This window comes from Pelophylax lessonae (genome assembly GCF_965119305.1).
Source record: "Pelophylax lessonae genome assembly, chromosome: 11".
Lineage (NCBI taxonomy): Eukaryota > Metazoa > Chordata > Amphibia > Anura > Ranidae > Pelophylax > Pelophylax lessonae.
This window is the reverse complement of record NC_138778.1, coordinates 33,552,743-33,574,589: the sequence shown is the minus strand read 5'-3', so window position 1 is coordinate 33,574,589 and position 21,847 is coordinate 33,552,743. Positions and strand designations below refer to the sequence as shown.

At 42.4% G+C, this 21,847-nt stretch overlaps 1 protein-coding gene across 2 annotated transcripts in view; it reads right to left on the bottom strand.

The window, feature by feature from the left end:
* Positions 1 to 242: 242 nt before the first annotated feature.
* Positions 243 to 21,847, bottom strand: part of LOC309567592 (protein MTSS 1-like) — a 233,830-nt gene continuing 212,225 nt past the window's right edge. Inside the window, exons 11-14 of one of the 2 annotated variants that reach the window (XM_082272986.1) lie at positions 19,556 to 19,675; positions 14,977 to 15,127; positions 6,177 to 6,203; positions 243 to 1,973 (exon numbers count right to left, since the gene is read on the bottom strand). In XM_082272986.1, the coding sequence (XP_082129112.1) occupies positions 1,240 to 1,973; positions 6,177 to 6,203; positions 14,977 to 15,127; positions 19,556 to 19,675 (1,032 nt within the window). In that variant the 3' untranslated portion in view covers positions 243 to 1,239. The remainder of the gene's footprint in view (positions 1,974 to 6,176; positions 6,204 to 14,976; positions 15,128 to 19,555; positions 19,676 to 21,847) is intronic. The other variant, XM_082272987.1, reaches the window with a different exon arrangement.

Below are 21,847 nucleotides of genomic sequence, written 5' to 3'. Positions count from 1 at the left end.
AAATACTGACTTTATAAAGTCTGTATTTGCAGAAGTTTAGGTCTACGACCAATGTGCTATGTCCTGGTGACAGTTGACTCAGGTACGTGGGGGTATTACTCAATAACTAGATGCAATATTCCCAAAAGGGCCAGTGGCACCATACATTGCCTGGTATCTAGGGGACAGCCTTGCCTAGTAGATTTAGTTGGAGTACAGGTTTGCTTTCAGCACTGTTCTAATTTGTGATTTTTTTTTTCCCCAAGTCAATACTTTTGGCAACACATTTTCCAAATGTGTTGATAAAACTTAAAATGACCATAATGCACTGCAACAAACCAGTGAATTAAGTTGGGGCTACAGGGAACCATATTTCAATGCGAACAACTGTCAGGAAGAACTATCGTTGATAAAACTATATTACAGTTTACTGTAAATTCAAAGCCCAAGCAAAAAAGAGCTTAATGTAAGATTAAACCGTGCTATGCGTAATAACCCGTGATTCTTCTTTTTTTTTTTTTCTTTTTACGAATTCCCACCTTCATACCAGCTGATTTTTCAAACAAGGCTCAAAACAAAAGTACCTTTACTTTATTCTTTTAAGAGACGAAGTGCAGAGAAGGGCTGAATGACGAATTTAAATCCACAGTGTCTGTTTTATGGACAGAGGCCGCAACAGGTTCTGCCGCAGTGGGAGGGATACCACTGACAGAGTTTAAGCATTCGTTGTGGGGGTAGAGCAAAGGAAACCGAAACCGTTACAGGTTTTGACAACAGATCAGTGTCATGCAGACATATACCCAGGGTTGTAGACGTGAGCACTGACTGTATGGATATTGACCATTATACATTACTTGTGAGGCTCCAGTTGTTGGTATAACCTAAACCTTTTGGCATCACTACATGACCAGCACTTGAACAGAAGCTAAGTTTGCTGAGCGGAGATGAATCATGTTTAGACTGCTTTATAGGTCAAGGCACTTTGCTATCAACTCTTCAGCCTGAAAAATAAACCAACCCAATGCAAAATAAGAACTGTAAAATGCATAGCACTAAAATAAAAGTTTAAAAAACCCAACAACAAAAAACTAAAGATTAAATGAAGTTACAGAGCGAATGCTAACAAGACTTTGAATTAAGGGCATCTAGCTGAGCCGATGACATTAAACAATGGGAACTCAGGTCCTTAGGAAAAAAAGAACAATGTCTCTTTAGAAAAGAGAACGAAGGCGAGTGTTATCCATAAGGCCCATCCATGTCTTATTTCATTAGAGGCGCCGACCGATCATTGCTAATTGTTTTTCTAAGCCTCACTCCCCGTTTGATCATTGACAGCATATCGTCCTGAGGTGAAGCCAGCTCAGAATTTGAATAAATTGAATTTTCTATGCTGCTTGCTTCCTGTGGGACACTTGGGATGATTGATTCATTGGCTGGTGTGTGATCTACCCTGACGGCAATGCTTTCGGACACCTTCTGTGCGTTTTGTGGCAGCTGGTTAATACTTTGAGAATAGGTGTATGTTTGCTTGGGGATGAAGGCACAATATGTGGTCTGTATAGCATTGAGGCTTTGAGCTGAGCCACACAGACCTTGTCTGACGTGAGAAAAATCTGATCTCGGATCCTGAAGATAAGAAAATTTTTCACTGTATGTCCTCTCTCCAAAAGGGCTTGCTGGAGCATCCGGTAACGTTGGTGTCTTAACAGGCACCATAGGAGTCCGGATAGGAATGGGAACACCACTGACGGTTCCTCTTCTAATTGTTGGCTTGTTGGAGGGTTTTCTCTTGATGGTGGCGACATATGGCGATCGAACCAGTGGGTCGGGCTCGGCTAGAAGACTGACAGTAGAAGCAGGCCTCTTAGCTTGGAACATTCTTCTGTAATTCTGGCTTATGTCGCTGTTTCTTGGAATGGTAGATGATTTGTCGAAGTCCAATTGGTCTGTCTCTTCTGGTTCACCATGTAATGAGATGTAATCGTAATCTGCAACTAAGCAGAGAAAGAGAAGTTACAAGAATGAATGCCACCAAATTAACTATTCTAATAATAAAATCAGCACCAAATTCAGCTAAAAGCATTTTTCTGAAGCTGAAAAGCATTTTAAGACAAATGTTGACTGCTTTCCCTATACTGTACCAGGGATTTTGAAGATATGGTATTTAATGCTGAACTCAATGGACGTATGCCTTTTCTCAACCTATGTAACCCTATATCACAATTGCTCCCTTAGCATCTAAAGTTTACAGTAAGCTCAACCTTACATTTATGATCTCAACTAAATGATGTAGTGGACTGAGCTACATAATATTAATAAATAGTTATTTATATCAGCGAGACTCACAGAAGGTACAGCACTGTTAAGCCTTCAAACCTTCTCCTCTCATCAAGACCAGAAATTTGGAATTTTACCATCTTACAACCTGACCAATTAGAATAAAAATAAGGCTTTGGTTGGAAGTGCAGCTTGTTCTGAGGGATAACCAAGGTCCTGATGAAGTAATGATGTGTAGGTTTTAAAGTTTCACTGAAGCAGTTAGGCTGCTCTAAAACCAGGGTTACTCTCTATACGATGAGGGGCCTTGGGGTGAAAACATGAAGGGCAGACTAAAATGAGCTGCAGAAAGGAAGAACTGACGTGCAAATGATTGTCTACTAAAGGCGGACAGCCAACACGTCTCGGATAATAAAATCTCTGCTTCAGAGCTTCCATGAAATTGGCAGTTTAAAAGTACAGCAGCTGCAGGAATGGTCTAACCACTTGACCAGGCCATTTTTTTTTTTTGCGATACAGCATTGCACTATTTTAACTGACAATTGTGCAGTCGTGCGACGCTGTACCCAAATAAAATGTATGTCCTTTTTTTCCCCAACAGAGCTTTCTTTTTGATTACCTCTGCATTTCTTATTTTTTGCGCTATAAACAAAAAAAGACAGGCAAAAATATATATATATATATATATTTTTAGGTTATAAACATATATATATATATATATATATATATATATATATATATATATATATATATATATAAATAAATAAATGTTCTATATTCAATAAAAGAAAAATCAAATTTCTTCAATTTAGGCTAATATGTATTCTGCTACACATTTTTGCAAAAAAAAAAAAAATCAAAATAAGCGTATGTTGATTGGTTTGCGCCAAAGTTATAGCGTGTATAAATTATGGCATATTTTTGTTTATTTTTTTTTTTAATGGCGGCGGTCAGCAACCTCTAGCAGAACTGTGATATTTCGGTGGACAATTTGGACACTTGACACTTTTTGGGAACTAGTGACACTAATACATGGATCAGTGCTAAAAAAAATATGCATGGTCACTGAGCTTATGACACTAGCTGGAAAGGGGGTTAACATCAGAAGCGATCAAAGGGTTAAATGTGTTCCTAGCCTGTGCTTTTCTTAACCGTGAGAGGTGCTTTTATTAGGGGAAGGCATGGATCCATGCGTCTGCTTTGCAGGAATACAGGATCCATGCCTTCCCTGTTGACAGAATGGCAATCTACCTTGTTTACATACAAGTCCGCGGTACCTGTCTCTGGCCTCCCGCTGTGAGTTTTCAAAGCGGGAGTGAGCCACCGCTGGCACACATGTGCACGTCCTACCCAGGACAGATATATATATATTAATATATATATATATATATATATATATATACTGTATTTTCTGGCGTATAAGACTACTTTTGAACCTCAAAAAAATCCCCCAAAAATGGGGGGTCGTCTTATAGGCCGAGTATAATATCTCCAAGGTAACCTAAGTAGAAGTATTACCAGTAGATGAATATTAGGGGGGGTCGTCTTATACGCCCAGTCGTCTTATAAGCCGGAAAATACGGTATATATATTATATATATATATATATATATATATATATATATATATATATATACACACACACACGCACACACCCGATCCAGTGCACAGGTGCCGCCCTGTAGCGGTAAAACTGCTGAAGCCTGATGGCATCCCATCAAATAGAGGGTTTGGTAAAGGAAACGCAGGCATGCACTATGACTGTTCTTTCGGCAGCTGCATCTAAAAGTGCAAAATCAATCACGCTGCATTTCTTTGATGCCTGAAATGTGTTGGCTTCCTACTTTTGAATACAGACAATCATTTGCACTTAACCAGCACTTTTTAGCACTCCTTTTCCTCAAGTGTTGATAAATCTGAACAGTTCTATCTTGTGAGCAGAAGGTTTACTACATAAGGTCCACACTAATGAAGACATGTGGGCACCCTCGTTGCAGCCTTTGCTTACCATAAAGAGCCTACAACTTTTAGCACATCTTAAAATATTTAAAAACGGTGAGAACGCAAAGCTCTGCCCCTTTTCCATGAAGTCCCACCTTTGCCAAGATGTTGGCTGCAGAAAGCTGCCCAGTTTAACATACAAGAGAAGCAGGTGTAGAATTAGGCATACCTACAGCAAAAGGTACAAAACCAGTTCATAGATTATCTTGTATCCAGTAGGGAAATGAAGGTCTCTGTTGTTTAAGAGGCTAGAGTAATGGGGGGCTCCCATCTTAAAACACAGAGCAGTCAGATCTTAGGACTTTAGTTTAATTTTAGAGCAAACTATCCCTTTAACCGACACTTTAAAGGGAATGTCCCCTATTCCAAATTTAAACCATTTATGTAACTCTTTATTTTTCAATAGAAGAAAACTAGGCATGGAAAAGAACAAATGCAATGGTTTCAAAAATGTAATTCTTGGTTTGAAATTGTCCACTTTAACCAGAGAGAAAAGCATGACATTAGCGAAAGTGCACACCACAGCAATTCTGTGACAGCAAAGGTTCAACTGACAGGCGTAAGAAAGGGGGATTGATTTGCTGCAATCTTGTTAAAATCACAAGGACAAGGCATCATAATACTAAGTACATTCTAGTGATGACAGCCCAATCATCCGCAATGAAAGCTTGGAGGGAAAAGTGGTGGGAAGACAAAGGTGAGTAAAGCAAGGAACATTATCTACTACATAAACCTATATTTAAAAAAAAAAAAAAAAAATTGACCCAGGGGCATCGAAGCCTTACTGTATATATAACAGCTTGACGTCAGAAGCCAATTAACCAATCGTTGATGGTCTCTGAAAGTTAGGATCACTGGCATTAGGCTAATGCAGTCATTTATTAGGCCTGGTACACACTATATTTTTTTTACGTTCAACCCAGTGGGTTAAACGAAAAAACACGGTCAGCTTTGCTCGGAGCCGCTGTACTAACGATCCAAAGAGCTGTTGTGGGCAAACCCCCCCCCCCCCCCCAACACTCCGATCAGCGCTCTCAGCCACTGGCTAAAGGGCCATACACACTAAGATTTTCTTAAGACTTTTTCCTTCAGATTTACCTTTTCTATGTAGTGCAAGGGGCGGCCAGATTGCATACAAATTGAAAGTGTTTAGGTCTGACCACATATTATATGGTTTTGGTAAGTCTAAAGGAAAAAAAGTCTTCAGAAAATCTTATAGTGTGTATGGCCCATTAGAGTGCTAATCGGCCGCTGGTTTTCCAGCATACACGTCCGACAGAAGGCAGCCAAATGGCCGGCTGCTGTCAGACTGCCTGGCATACACATGGGCCGAATGTTGGCCGTTATTTTTCGCCAGGCATTCGTCTCGTGTATACAGGGCTTTAGAGTCCTGCATTTACATCCGGTATGGGATTCTGTAGGAATCGAATGAGCTTCTGGCATTATATCCAGTTATAGGCTTCACACACTATTTTTGGAATCTGCATATTCTGATTGTACATGTTCTCTATGGTCAGCATATTGACCTGCTTAGATGCAGTGTTCTTATAGCATAGCCACATTTTCCAAAAATATATTGTATAAAGGAAACCTATGCTGACATACATTGAGGTTGCCGTTGGTAAACCCCTTAAAAATGCTGTTTGAAACCACTTTATATCATGATGGCAATTAGGAATTCAAGTTATAGACGAGACTGGTAAGGTTACAGTGATGTTATTATTACACTTATATCCAGCAATTTAGATTATGGGGCTTTGCACATACAATGCAATTAAATGGATATCCTAGCTTGGGACAGTTTCTTTAGATGGGTTTCTTTTTTTGGCACACATCGCTGCCACACGAAACAGGCACAAAACCAAGTCATACATGATTGGAACAGCTCAGTCCAATCTAATTAAAAAGCAGATTCTTACCAAAAAGAGAGGGATCCTTCTTTATTGCTGTGGAAAGAATGCACATATGTTGGTTGAGAGAGAATGAAGGAACTTATCAACTAGATGATTACAATATGCCTTCTGTGAAGCACAACCCCTTTCAAGTTAGAGCAATCTGCTCCATTGTCAGATGGACTATTGCACCTAACATGGCAGTCTACAGGTTGGAATCTTGTCTAATTACATGTACCTCTATCAGCACAAAATATTTCCTTTTGAAACATTGTATTAAACAGTTTATTGCTACTTATTAACATTTCTTCTTTTTTACACAGTTATCTCCCTCCTACAAAAACAGGCAAAAATTTGGGAACACCCGACTGTCACACCTAAATGAGCTTCTTGTGTACCCAATTCCAAAACCATTGGAGTTGACCTTCCTTCACGGCTATTATGGTCTCCACTCTGCTGGGAAGGTTTTCCTCAAGATTGTGGTGTGTGCTTGTGGATACCTGTGTCCATTCAGCCAAAAAGCATTTCATGAGGTCAGGAACGGATGAGAAGACCAGACCCACAATCTGCGTTCCAAATCATTCTAAAGGTGTACTAGTGTTGAGGTCAGAGCTCTGTAGGGGTCACTTGAGTTACTACGCAACAGTCTGGTCTGTTTTTATGGAGGTGACTTTGTATACCACAGTCATTCTGGGACACAAAAGGGCCTTCCCCAGTTACCACAAAAGATTATTGTTGCACAATGGTCTAAAACAGGGGTCTCAAAACTTTCAGAACAAAGTGCCAATTTAGTGTCCTTTAGACTTTAACCATCATTGGTGTCAGTGGGAGGAATAGTGCCCCATCATTGGTGTCAGTGGAAGCAATAGAGCCCCATCATTGGTGTCAGTAAGCCGAATAGTGCCCCATCATTGGTATCAGTAAGATGAATAGCACCCCATCATTGGTATCAATAAGAGGAATAGAGCCCCATCAATGGTATCAGTAAGCAGAATAGTGCCCCATCATTGGTATCAGTGGGAGGAATAGTGCCCCATCATTGGTGTCAGTGGAAGCAATAGAGCCCCATCATTGGTGTCAGTAAGCCGAATAGTGCCCCATCATTGGTATCAGTAAGATGAATAGCACCCCATCATTGGTATCAATAAGAGGAATAGAGCCCCATCAATGGTATCAGTAAGCAGAATAGTGCCCCATCATTGGTATCAGTAAGAGGAATAGTACCCCATCATTGGTATCAATAAGAGGAACAGTGCCCCATCATTGGTATCAATAAGAGGAATTGCTCACAATCATTGGTATTAGTGAGAAGATCAGTGCCCCATCATTGGTATTAGTGGGAGGATCCGTGCCCCATCACTGGTATTAGTGGGAGTATCCATGCCCCATCATTGGGAGGAATAGTGCCCCACCATTGGCGTCACTGGGAGGAATAGTGCCCCACCATTGGTGTCACTGGGAGGAATAGTGCCTCACCATTGGGGTCACTGGGAGGAACAGTGCCTCCATCATTGGTGTCAGTGGAAGGAATAGTTGCTCCATTATTGGCATTAGTTGGAGGATCAGTGCCCCCATCATTGGCATTAGTGGGAGGATCAGTGCCCCCATCATTGGCATTAGTGGGAGGATCAGTGCCCCCATCATTGGCATTAGTGGGAGGATCAGTGCCCCATCATTGGCATTAGTGGGAGGATCACTGCCCCATCATTGGTGTCACTGGGAGGAATAGTGTCCCCATCATTGGCATTAGTGGGAGGAATAATGTCTAACTGTTGGTGTCAGTGGAAGGAATTGGTATTGGTGTAGGAACAGTGCCCCAAAAGGCTGGATAAATGCAAGCAAAGAGCCACATTCGGGCCAAGGGAGGCAGTTTGGAGACCACTGGTCTTTGCATGCTATACCATTAACAGTACCCTACCTTGGAAACACCTAACTAAATGATCGGCATGGGGTTTACACATACTTTTGGCCTTAAAGTGTAGGTGTGACAATCAGGTGTCCACAAACATTTGACCATATAGTGTACATAGAACCGTTCAACCCTGTTTTCTTTCCAACCTCCCTAGCATAGCCATTGGATCCTATCTTTAGGCTCGGTTCACATATATGTGAATCAAATGCATTTTGAAATGCATTCAATTCGCATAACGTGACTCAATCCAGCTTTCAATTGAGCCAGTTTACATATATGCGAGCCAGTTGCGGTGCAAAATAAAAAAGGGTCCTATGCATTTTCAGTCCAGTTCAGGTGCGAAGTGTTTAAGTGTCAAATTCGCACCTGTATCGCTAGATGGAAACCGCACTGGACTCTGCACCGAACCCGCATATATGTGAATCGAGCCTTATACCACTGTCTGATGCTCTGTCCCCTGAAACAACTGGTGCTACTAGGTGTTGGCTGTACGTACATGGACGATCCCTTTGCCTCCCACGATTCTGCCCTAGAGGCCTAGCACCTGTGCAACAAAGATTTAACATTAATGTATTCACTGTGCTGGACAGAGGAGATTGAAGTATGCAGCAGAAATGCACAGGACGTCCACTTCTATGACAGAATTGGATTTAAATAGAAGTGGTCATGAAGCAATATATCCATATGAGAAACCTCAGATGAAAGCTGTATCTATCTGGCTCTTGGGCTGCGCAATCAATTCTGTGATTTGCTGTGACACCAAATAGTTTATCTACACTGCGCTAGAACTAGTATACTTGTGTGCGAATACCAACTTTTTTGATGGGCTTCGAGTTATTTTGTCTTTGTAACAGATTCCTTAAACAGCAAAGCCAAACGGCAATGATGTGCTGTGACTGAAGACAATTGATGACAAGAAGGAAGAGATATGACTGGGTTGATTGGAAGAGTTTAAAGGAAAACTCCAGGCAAACCAGGAGTTAAAATGCATAATTTAAACTGTCGATTGGTTTCCAAATCTGTTTAGCCAGTCTTGTGATAGAACAACTTAGCAGGACCCTTCTTAGCTGCTTCTGCTTTACAGCTTCTGCTGTCACCTTCCTGCAAACTGGTAGATATGGGGGGAAAAAAAACAGGGGAAAGGGAAAGTACACTGAAATTGGGCTTTTGAGGCACAACATATCCAATAACATCATTTATTATCACTGATCATAAAAATTGTATTTTTGACATACCGTAAAAAACATTTCTCTGGTGTTTATTGACTGACACAGCTCCTGAGCTTCATAACCACTGGGCTATACTGCCACCTACAGGAGTAGGACACTAGGCAGAAAAAAAGTCTGGCTACGCCATGGGCAGTCCCAGGGGGTATACGCCCTCTCTCTACTATAGGTACTCAGTTTTGTTACAAGCAGTGTCAGAAGAATTGCAACTCCACAGAGGGGTGGGTGCTATGTCCATCAATGAACATCAGAGAAATGTATTTTACGGTAAGTCAAAAATCCAATTTTCTCTTTCGTTCATTGACAGACACAGCTCCTGATCTTCTTAACCATTGGGACGTCCCAAAGCAGTGTTAAAAATGAGATGTGGGAACAGCGAAAAATAAATTCCCAAGGCTAACTATAGCGAACCAGGTAAACAGGAGCTCAACCAAAACAACTGGAGCTCACTTGAAAAAAACAATACACCCTCAAAGAGGACCAGGTCCTCTAAACAGCAGCCTGCAAAACCTTGTAGCAAAAGGAAGCTTCCGCAGATGCCAAAGCATCCACATTATAGAACTCTGTGAAAGTGTACACCAACGACCAGGTGGCCGCCTTGCAAACTTGCATCACTGACACCTGATGATGGAAGGCCCAGGAGGCACTGAGAGCCCAAGTAGAGTGTGCCTTGACAGGGAAAGGAGGAACCTGACCCTTGATGGAATAGGCCTTAATCACCATCTGATCCATCTTGAAATGGTTGTCGAGGAAGCGGACAACCCTTTCCAAGGCCCATCCGTAAGCACAAATAGTGAGTCTGATTTCCTAAAAGACTCCGTAGCTGCCAGGTACACCCTAATCACCTGGACCACACCCAAGGCATGCAAAGAAATTTCCTTAGGATGTTTTGGCCTGGGACACAGGGAAGACAACACAATGTCTTAATTCAAATTAAAATCAGAGACAACCTGAGGAAGGAACAACGGACAGGGGCAAAGAACCACCTTATCACTGTGAACCATCAAGTTAGGTAAATGACAGGGAAACGCCGCCAATTCCAACACCCTGCGCGCAGAGGTGAAAGCCCCCAAAAAAGCCACCTTTTGGGAAAGCATAAGCAGGAGAATCTCCCGAAGATTCTCAAAATGAGGCTTCTGGAGGACAGAGCACCAAATGGAGGTCCCAAGGCGGCAACAAAGACCTCGCTGGAGGGGTCAAGTGCCTAACTCCCTGAAGAAAAGTACGCACCAAGGAATATGTGGCCAAGGGCCTTTGAAAGAAGACCGTAAGGCCAACACCTGACCCTTAATAGTACTCAAGGCCAGTTTCTGCCTAACCCCCTGTTGAAGGAAAGTCAAGATCCGAGCCACTGAAGACAGAGCGAGGATGAATCCCAAGAGACTCACACCATGCAATGTACGTCTTCCACATACGATGGCAGATCTTCCTAGAAGTAGATTTCCTAGCTTTTAAAAGCGTTGGAATCACCGACCCAGACAAACCTCTATCAGCACCTGGCTTTCAACAGCCAAGCCGTCAAAGCCAGGACTGTAAAGCAGTTTGGAAGATTGGTACTTGGGCACAACTGACACAACTGATAAAACACCTCCGAATGAAGGGACCACTCCCCTTGGTCCAACGCCTGCTGACTGAGGTAATCCGCCTACAAGTTTTCCCCCGGGAATGTGTACAGCGGAGAGGGCTGGAACTTACCGTTCTGCCCATCTTAGAAGGCCGGCTACCTCGAGAGCCGCCAGGACACTTCTTGTGCCCCCCTGGTAAATTACATAAGCCACGGCTGTGGCATTGTCTGATTGAATGTGCACTGGACATGATCCGTCCAATGTTCCAGGCACAGTCTGATCACTCCGAGTACCAAGACATTGATCGGTAGTCTGGACTTTTTCCAGAACCCCTGATCAGAAATTTTGCTGAGGACGCCTCCCCAGCCGGACAGGCTGGCATCCATGGTGTACACTGTCCACTACAAGGGGAGGAAGGATTTGCCCAGCCGAAGCACCGGAGAATAAAGCCACCGTATCAGGGACTCTTTCATTCCCCAGCTCAGCGGGATCCGATTATCCAGAAACTGCAGATTCTTGTGCCTGAATTGGCCAGAATAGCCCTTGCAGGGACCTCGTATGAACTGTGCAAATGGAACCGACTCAAAAGGTGGACACCATGAGGCCCAGCACCCGCATGCAAGTCTGGAGAGATTAATAATCTGCTGGACAGCAGGAGACAAATTACAGCCTGCAGTTTCTGGAGTTTGTCCAGAGGAAGGCGCACTCTTCCTAAGGCCGAGTCCAGAGTCAGACCCATAGTCCAGCTTTGTGGACGGAACCAGAGCAGAATTCAGAATCCGGCCAAACATCCTCAAGCTCGTATGGTGATTTCCAGGTTTTCCACCAGAGCAGTAGAAGACTCGCAGAAGGTCATCAAAGTAGCCCAGTACTGGCGTAACAATGCTAGCATCGGGCCAACACTTTCGTGAAGACCCGAGGAGACCAAAGGGTAACGCCACAAACTGACAATGCTCCTCTCCAAAGACAAAGCAAAGGAAGCGCTGGAGACCGACACATATTGGAATGTTAAGGTACGCGTCCTTGATTTCGATGGAAGCAATAAAAATCCCCCTGATGCAGGGAAGTCACCATGCAAACGGACTCCATTCTGAATTTCTGCACCCGCACAAAGCAGTTCAGCGCCTTGAGGTCCAGAATTGGATGCACCTTGCCTTCCTTCCTGGGGACTGGGTTTGAGTAAAACCCCTGAAAATGTTCCGAAGTCGAAACCGGGACCATCACACTTTATAGTAAAAGGTCTTGCACCGCCACAAAAAGAGCCTCTAAGTGGACCGGGGACAGTTGCACATTGGAAGGAAGAACCTTACCTGAGGGTAAGAACGGAACTCGATCTTGTAGCCGGACCGAATTACCTCATGGACCCACCTGACCTGAACCAGGGGAGTCCACGTGTCTGGGAACCAGCATTTGAGCCAAAACACACGCCCGAAAGACCACTGCCGAAACAGAGAGCCAAGTCACAAGGGGAGCCGCATCCAAAGAGGCATCACAGATAAACTGCAGCCCCTGGACCAGCTGGTCTGCCAGCTCAGCAAAGGCAGGGGGGAGCTACTCCCCCTCCAGGTCACGGCGCAAAAGCCGAGCCCATACGATCAGAGTCTGCGACACCAGGGCAATGGTGAATATTGTCCTCAGTGTCGAACCAGCAAGGGTGTACATACTGTGTGCCACAGCCTCCGCCTTCTTGTCAGCCGGGTCCCTAAAGGCTGGGGACTCTTCAAATGGAATCATGGTTGCCTTGTTTAATTTGGAAACCGGAGGGTCCACCACCGGTGGAACAGTCCACTTCTTTAGAAGGGACTCCTCATAGGGGTATCGCCTAGCAAAATCGCTTAGGGACCCCAAGGGGGAGCTGTAGCCGCCCCTACTATTTAGTGGCAGAAAAAAACTACCTATAGCAAAGAGAGGGAGTATATCCCTCTGGGACTGCCTATAGGCGTAGCCAGACTTTTTTTCTGCCTAGTGTCCTACTCCTGTAGGGGGCAGTATAACTCAAGGGTTAAGAAGATCAGGAGCTGTATCCGTCAATGAACGAAAAATAAACATATTTCCATATTAATTTGTACAACATCATATAGTGTGCATATTAAAACATCAAAGTGTATTGAAACAATGTATACGGTTACAGAAGATTCATTCTTTTCGGCTTGACGCATTTCATGGACTTGATCCACTTCTTCAGGAGCCGTCAAATATTGTTTAAATTAATTTAACTTAACAAAAACAACCAGAATGATTATTCAACACTCATCGGTGAAGAATATATAAATAAAAAGCACTCGCGCCAATCTCTATTGAAAATGAAACTTGGTATCACTAATTTACATATAATATTTACACAACACTTTTCCACACCACCCTGCTCCATGATATGCACTATTGAAGTAATATTCATTATTACATACAATTTCCATTGGTGAAGAATGTTGAATATGCATACGGATTGTTTTTACGTAGAATAATATAAACAATGTTTGATGGCTCCTGAAGTGGATTAAGTCCATGAGACGCATCAGACCGAAAGGCATGAACCTTCTGTAACAATATACGTTTTTTATTACACTTTAAAATTTTAATATGTAAACTTTATGAAGTCATGTAAATCAATATGGAAAATATATTTTATGATCAGTGATAATAAATTATGTTTTTTTTTAGCTATATGTTGTGCCTCATTTCAGTGTACTTTCCTTTTCCCATGTTTTTTATTCATATCTACTACAGTAATATAGAGGGATGTGGCATCATAGAGATTTTTAATCAGGTTAAGGTTCCTGCAAACTGGGCTGTTAGGCTATCAATACACTTATACATTTCATTCATTCAGCACAGGGGCCAAATAAGGACAATGCAATTGATTCCTCCATTCACGGTCTTCTGTGGCTATTGTATTCTGACAGCCAGCACCCAGGGCTGTCAGAATATCCTAAAAGTGACTGCATCTGAATGGACGCAGTCACTGTTCAGGCGATAATCGCCCACTTGGCTGCTTCACCAAGAGTCAATTGAAAATTGACTTTTGTTGAGCTGGGTGCTTAAGACAGGTGGAGATTCAAGCCATGTATGGCAGGGCTTTAATCAGCAGTGTGATGATGCTCATTCTTAGTCCAATAAGAAGGCATGTAACCCAAGAAGCTGAAGAGCTAAAACAGATAACCGTGGAATAACCTTCCTGGCTGTACAGTGTGGTATGCTTGTGAGTTACAGAGCTGACCAAACAGAATTAAAAAATTATTCAACAGGTAACAAATGTGTATTTAAACCTGTAGCTGCAGGTGCAATAACTGGGACAGGGTTTGTTTAAACAGAATGGGGACAAGGAGATGATTGGCATTTCACCCACTACCACCAATTATCCACTATTAGCAGAGTTGCCTCTGGAAACAAATGCTTAAAAATGCTGGAAGATCCAATACAGTTTAGTTTAGCCTGTTTTCAGCACAGAAAAATGCAAATGTATATGTTATATACTGTATATATAAAAGTATTACTGGATCGCATCCAGACCAGGGGCATTATGCCTTCATGTGTGGGCAGGGCAGAATTTTGGATTCACTGATCCAATATAACTCAACTGAAAGGGGTCCTTCAGCACACATCCTAGACCATTATAATCCATATCTGAATCACATCTAAGCCCCCGTTCACAATGAGGGCAGCTTTGAAATCGTGCAACTTCACTTGAAACGGCACAATTTCAATGCCGCAGATCAGTGCAACTTAGCTGACATCTGTGGGACTTCATGCACGGATGTCTATGCAAGTCGCAAAACACAGTGCAGAAACTTTTTTTTTTCAAATCAGTGCGGCACCTCAAAGTTGGTGAACAGTTCCATTGCTGACAATAGGGTGCAACTTGTCGTGCGATTTGGACCTATCAAATCGCAAGAAAAGTGGCATCAGTGTGGACGGGTGCTAAAAGCTGCTCATATTAATAGACATTTTTCAACTGCATTTGGAATAAAGAGTGCTCCAAATAAAAATGAATCACCCTTATCGAAAGAAAAGCTCTTTTTTAGTAAAAACAATTATAAACATAAACTTATGTACAAAGGTAAAGTGGCTCCAGTGCACCATTATTTAAGTAATGGCTTCAACTATATATGATCTATATTGCTTACCATGGGAGGGGATGGTGTCATCAGAACATGATGGGGTGGTGGTTTGTGTGCTGTATCCGCTCGAGCAGTGCAGAGAGTCCCGGCTAAGTTGTATTTCTGCGCTGAGTCCTTGGCTTAAAGCCAAAGCTAGGTGGTCCCGTGGAAGTTTGGGCTGAAAGGAAAACAAGAAATGTTACATATCTACAGACCTGATCAAATTAAAATAATCGTCAAGCCCCCCCAGGGAAAACTGCATTTTCACAGAAGTCAAAAATTTCTCTTCTTTTAATCACTTCACCTCCAGAAGGTTTGAACTCCTTCATGGGCCAGATTTTGCTATTCGGCACTGCGCTACTTTATCAAGTAATTGCACTTTCATGCAATGCTGTACCCAAACAAACTTCATATTTTTTCTTTCATACAAATGGAGCTTTCTTTTGGTTTTTGATCAATACTGGGTTTTTTACTATTATAGAACCAAAAAAACAAAAAAAAAACAAAACTATATATATATATATATATATATATATATATATATATATATATATATATATATATATATATATATATATATATATATATTACTTTCTGCTACAAAACATATCCAATAAATGTTTTTTAAAAACAAAATCAAATTTTTTTCATACATCTTAGCCCCCGTTCACACTAAGGCGACCTGTGAGGCGACCTGGTCGCCTCACAGGTCGCCTTCCATAGGGAAGCTGCGGACCCGTTCTAATAGGAGCAACACAAGTCGCTCCGACTTAGAAAAAGGGTCCGGAGCTTCTTTGGGGCGACCCGGAGGCGACCGCCGTAGACTTCAATGTTATGAAGTCTGTGGCGGCCACTCCGAGGTCGCGGCGCGCTGCTCGCACCGCGACCTCGGAGGTCGCCCCTCTAAGTCGGATCGCCCCTATGTGAACGGGGCCTTAGCATAAATGTATTCTGCTACATGTCTTTGGTTAAAACAAAACAAAATAAGTGTATATTAAATTAGTTTTCTTGAAAGTAATAATGTCTACAAACTATGGGATATATACTGGAATTGTTCATTTTTTATACTAGTAATGGGGGCAATCAGGGACTTCTAGTGGAACCGTGATAGTGTCAGATTGGACACCGCACTAACTGACACTTTGTCGGAACTGACTAAGTGCCGGTTCACACTATTGCGATGACAGACATGGCATGTGATTCGGAGTGCACTGCTCCTATAATCACATGCGATGTCTGTGCGGAGCGAATTCAGCCAAACAGTTTGTATGGCTGAATTCGCCCCGCAATCGCAGTGAACACGCACATGACCCTTTTTTTGGTCCGCAGCAGAATCGGTGGTTCACACCAGTGCGATCCGATTCATGAGCGAACTGTCAGATCAAACTGCGATATGCGATCTGATCTGGGGGTGTCGGTGCGCTTCAGGGATCAGCTCTAATGGATCTCTATTTGGGTTGGTGGCAGTGGTGTGTACAAATCTTGCTTTAAAGGTGCTCCGCGTGATAAATATAATATTTATATTTTTAAAATAATTAGGTGATGAAAGTGCAGGTGTGTCAATCAAATCAGTAAATATCAAGGTTTTTCTTAAAATAAATAAATATATGAGTACGGTGTGTATCAATAGATAAATAAATAAATAAATAAATAAATAAATATCAGAATGCTACTTCTTTACCAGTGACATCAATAAATAAATTATATAAATCCAGTGTTGGTCTTCAATCTGATTCATAAACAGTAAAACAAATATATATTGTGCTCAAAATAAAGTGCTACATGCAATTTTCTATTAAAACGGTGCTAGAAAAGATATCTGTGAATAGTTCGATTGTAATCCTTCAAATACCAATATTTAAATGAGATAGTCCAAAAGAAAAAAATTATATAGAGAACATCCAAAATAGCTTGTGTAAATACGTTCCTCGCTTATATCCGTGCTTCACTCATGCAATTAAGTGACTATGATCTCCTTCACCTTGTGTGTCACCTCTGAGTGCTCTAGCCTCTCACCTTATAGGCAAGATCAATATGCCTTTGGTATCTATCCAAGCTCAACGATAGACTCAATTTCTCTCAATCCAGATCCTTTCTTACTTAATGGAGCTGCTTTCTTGGATCCCTCTAAGTGTTTGTCTTGATCGTTTTTAGTACTATCCTCTTTGTCCGATCTTTAGTGTGCAATTTAGGCATGATACTTCAGCATGTAAACAAAAAACCAGCCGCCGCTGTGGAGATCGGGCTCCGTTGTAACGTCACTTCCGGCTCCTCCTACGCGTTACGTCACAAGCTCGTGACGTAACGCGTAGGAGGAGCCGGAAGTGACGTTACAACGGAGCCCGATCTCCACAGCGGCGGCTGGTTTTTTGTTTACATGCTGAAGTATCATGCCTAAATTGCACACTAAAGATCGGACAAAGAGGATAGTACTAAAAACGATCAAGACAAACACTTAGAGGGATCCAAGAAAGCAGCTCCATTAAGTAAGAAAGGATCTGGATTGAGAGAAATTGAGTCTATCGTTGAGCTTGGATAGATACCAAAGGCATATTGATCTTGCCTATAAGGTGAGAGGCTAGAGCACTCAGAGGTGACACACAAGGTGAAGGAGATCATAGTCACTTAATTGCATGAGTGAAGCACGGATATAAGCGAGGAACGTATTTACACAAGCTATTTTGGATGTTCTCTATATAATTTTTTTCTTTTGGACTATCTCATTTAAATATTGGTATTTGAAGGATTACAATCGAACTATTCACAGATATCTTTTCTAGCACCGTTTTAATAGAAAATTGCATGTAGCACTTTATTTTGAGCACAATATATATTTGTTTTACTGTTTATGAATCAGATTGAAGACCAACACTGGATTTATATAATTTATTTATTGATGTCACTGGTAAAGAAGTAGCATTCTGATATTTATTTATTTATTTATTTATCTATTGATACACACCGTACTCATATATTTATTTATTTTAAGAAAAACCTTGATATTTACTGATTTGAATGACACACCTGCACTTTCATCACCTAATTATTTTAAAAATATAAATATTATATTTATCACGCGGAGCACCTTTAAAGCAAGATTTGTACACACCACTGCCACCAACCCAAATAGAGATCCATTAGAGCGGATCCCTGAAGCGCACCACTACCCCTTTAATTATATCATTTACTGCTTTAGTATCAGTCCCAGTGGCGCTGCAGCAGGGAGTCTCTGGCCACCTCAGACAGCGCAGGGATCACACACACCCCCTGATTGATCTGGGGGTGTCGTTTCCTTTGAATTGACACCCCCAGCATATCGCATATGGCAGTGTGACCTCTGACCTGCCTGTGCTGCGATGCAGGAACCTGCAGTAGATTTGCAGTGTTACCGCATCGCAATAGTGTGAACAGGCACTAACTGCCAGGGTCATTTCCAGTACCACTGATCAGTGCTAATAATATACACTGTCACTGTATCAATGACACTGACTGGGAAGGGGTTATTATCTAAGGGCAATCAAGGGGTTGTGTGCCTAACAAAAACGTTTGTTACTCCAACACTTCATATTCCCGATATGTGCCTGCTGTACCATGTACTGGTATGATAAAGTCTCCTGTTCTTTTTGCATTGCTTTCTTTATGTGAAATCCCTGCTGTTCCTGCCAATACCTCTGCTTTCCACAATAAAAATTGACCACACTAAGCACGGGAACACACCATGATCATTTCTCTAGCTATGCTGGGAACTCCGTGTGCTCTCTTCCAATGATCAGACTTGTCCTGACATGCCCCTCCTGCACAGCCATTCACTGGAAAGCTCAGTGTACTGCTGCTTCTCCTCCTCCAGCTCTTATGCAGCTGAGAACAAAGGGAATGTGATCACTTATAAAAAGGGGGAAAAAAAAAAAAAAAAAAGGTATTTAAGTTTGTATTTTTATTTCTACAGAAAAATGTTTTGCCTTTCATTTCTTTTTTAAACTGAATGGGTTGTTTTACAAGGTGATTGTTAACAATCACTTTATTGTGTGTACTGTGTGCTGCTTTTTTACAACACATTTTATTTCTTTTCCCTATTTTGCAGTGATTGTTCCTTCTGTATAGAGCCCTGTGTTGTTAATCAACACAGGGCTTTAAGGCTGTGATTCTGTTGACGAACTCCTGAAATCACAGAGGAGTAGGCGGGCAGGGGCGCTCACGCATACCCGAAGCCTGGAAAAGGGCAGCGACGTACCAGTATTCGCTATACCAGTAGCTGCCACCCTGCTGCAGTATATAAGCTGTGGCAGGTCGGCAAGTGTTTAAGCTGACCACATCCCTGAAAGGTTAGCAGAGTTCAGCAGACTGTTCTCTCCCACTGTCCGCATGTTCCTTACCTGCACATCTGCATGCTGCCTCCCTGATTGACTCCCAGTGCAGTTTTAGTGCTCCCAGACTGAGCAATAGTTTACAAAGGATTACAAAAGGCTAATATAAAAAAATGGGGTAGGTTTGAATGAATACACTGCTACATGGATTGGTGGGATTTTTTTTACGTCTGCCTGAAGTTTGGCTTTAAACGCATCGTTTATGTGATGGACAAATCAAAGCAAAGATTTTAAAAACTTACTTTAGCCATGACCTGGGGCGGTGGAGGCCGAAATCCATCGTTGGTCTGGATTGGTTTTGCGATCTCCTCACTTGGACTACTAGAGGCAGACATCTGCAGATTGCTGTTCATCTTGGGGTCCTAAAGAGAAAGATTTATGGTGTGAATAAGTTCTTTATTATTATTATATAGTATTTATATAGCGCCGACAGTTTACGCAGCGCATTACAACTTGAGGGCAGACAGTACAAATACAATACACTTCAATACAGTAGGAATCAGAGGGCAGTGCTCGTTAGAGCTAACAATCTAAGAGGGACGGTCAAGAGATACAAGAGGTAATAACTGTGGGGGATGGGCTGATGGATAAAATAAGAGTACAGTTGTTAGGTGGTTGCCAGATAGGTTTCTCTGAAGAGATGTTTTTTCAGGGATCGTCTGAAAGTAGTCTGAAAGAGCATTCCAGAGGATGGGAGAGGCTCGGGAGAAGTCCTGGAGGCGAGCATGGGAAGTGGTTACAAGGGAGCTAGAGAGCAGGAGGTCCTGGGAGGAGCGAAGAGAACGAGTTGGTCGGTATTTTGAGACCAGATTAGTGATGTAGCTTTATAACATATGTGCATTTTGCTTGCAAGTGAAAAATAATCTATGCTGACTGCAAGACAGCAAAGATCGAAAAATTTACAAACAACAGACCTAAAGTAAGATGGTCAAACTTTAAAATCGCATATGTAATGAAGACTGCTAATACTAATAAGACTGCGCTCTAAGTAGCCCCTGCAACATTTAGTAAACGTGTGGATTCTAAAACAAAAACACAAAAAGCTTAAGTTGGGCTTTAGAGACTGAAATTCGAGGGTACCTCTTAAGGCAGGGGTCTCCAAACTTTCTAAGGAAAGAGCCAGTTTACTGTCCTTCAGACGTTTGGGGGGGGGGGGGGGGGACTGTGCCCAGTGTGAGTAAACAATGCCCAATCTTTGGTATTAGGTGGAAGAAATAGTTGGAGGCAATGGAAGGAAAAGCCCGCCATTGGCGTCAGTGGAAGGAACAGCGACCCGCCGTCGGCGTCAGTGGAAGGAACAGCGACCCGCCGTCGGCGTCAGTGGAAGGAACAGCGACCCGCCGTCGGCGTCAGTGGAAGGAACAGCGACCCGCCGTCGGCGTCAGTGGAAGGAACAGCGACCCACTGTTGGTGTTATTGGCAGAAATAGCGACCCGCTGTTGGGTGTCAGTTGAAGAAATAGTGCCCCATGGTTAGGGTTAGTGGAAGGAATAGTGACTTGGTGTCAGTGGAAGAAATAGTGCTCCAATGTTGGTGTCAGTGGTAGGAATTATGCCCGATTATTGGTATCAGTAGGAGGAATAAGGCCTCAAGAGCCGGATAAAGGCAAGCAAAGGGCCACAGTTTGGAGACCACTGCTCTATGGTAAAAAGGATGCCCTAAACAATCAATTCCAATTACAGCCAGTTGGGTAGACCCTGACCCCTAACAGATTTTGGTAAATTCTGCTGATCTGGAAAAAATAAAAACTGTAAAGAGTAAAGCAGGGACATTGCACTGTATTCTGACAGTGGTGCTGGCGGCTGTCAGTATTCACTGATGATTGGCTGCAGCTGCTGATCAAGGAAATTTTCCAACATGTCCCTTCGTCACAAGTCAAACAATCGAGTTCTGTACAGCGGGAACAGGCACACACTGGGGCTGATTTACTAAAGTTAGAGACTTTGCAAGTGCAGTTGCATGCTGCATGGGCATTTGCTCCAGATCTTAGTAAATTAGGGAAAGTTTCACTTTGCAAAAAATAAATACCCAATCACACGTAAGGAAAAAAAGAGAACACACAATTTTGGCTTGCACATGATTGGATGATGGAAGTCAGTAGAGCTTCTCCTCCTTTACTAAGCTCTTGAGCAAATGCCCTTGCAAAGTGCAACTGCAAAGTCTATTTGCCTTTAGTACATCAACCCCACTGATCAAAATTCATCAGGCCCATGCTGAAGTGGGCAAATTTCGATCAGCGTATCATAGCTTTAGAATGTAAAGTACCCCCAGTATAAGGCTGGGTTTACCCTCGAAGGTTTCCTGTGCCTAAAAGCAGAGTGTGCCGTTATGTATTAAAAGAGAGATATAAAAGGAAAGAAAAGAAGTGAGCCATGCAATCCTTTGTTGAAGGGGCAAGTGTCAAGTGTGTCTCCATGTGAAGCACTTCCCTTACCGCTGTGCACTAATACTACACCTGGCCCAGTGTTTGCTGGCAGAGGAAGCTTCTGTCAGGTCAAGTGCTTTAAAGACCTTCTCACAAGCTGAATGGAGAG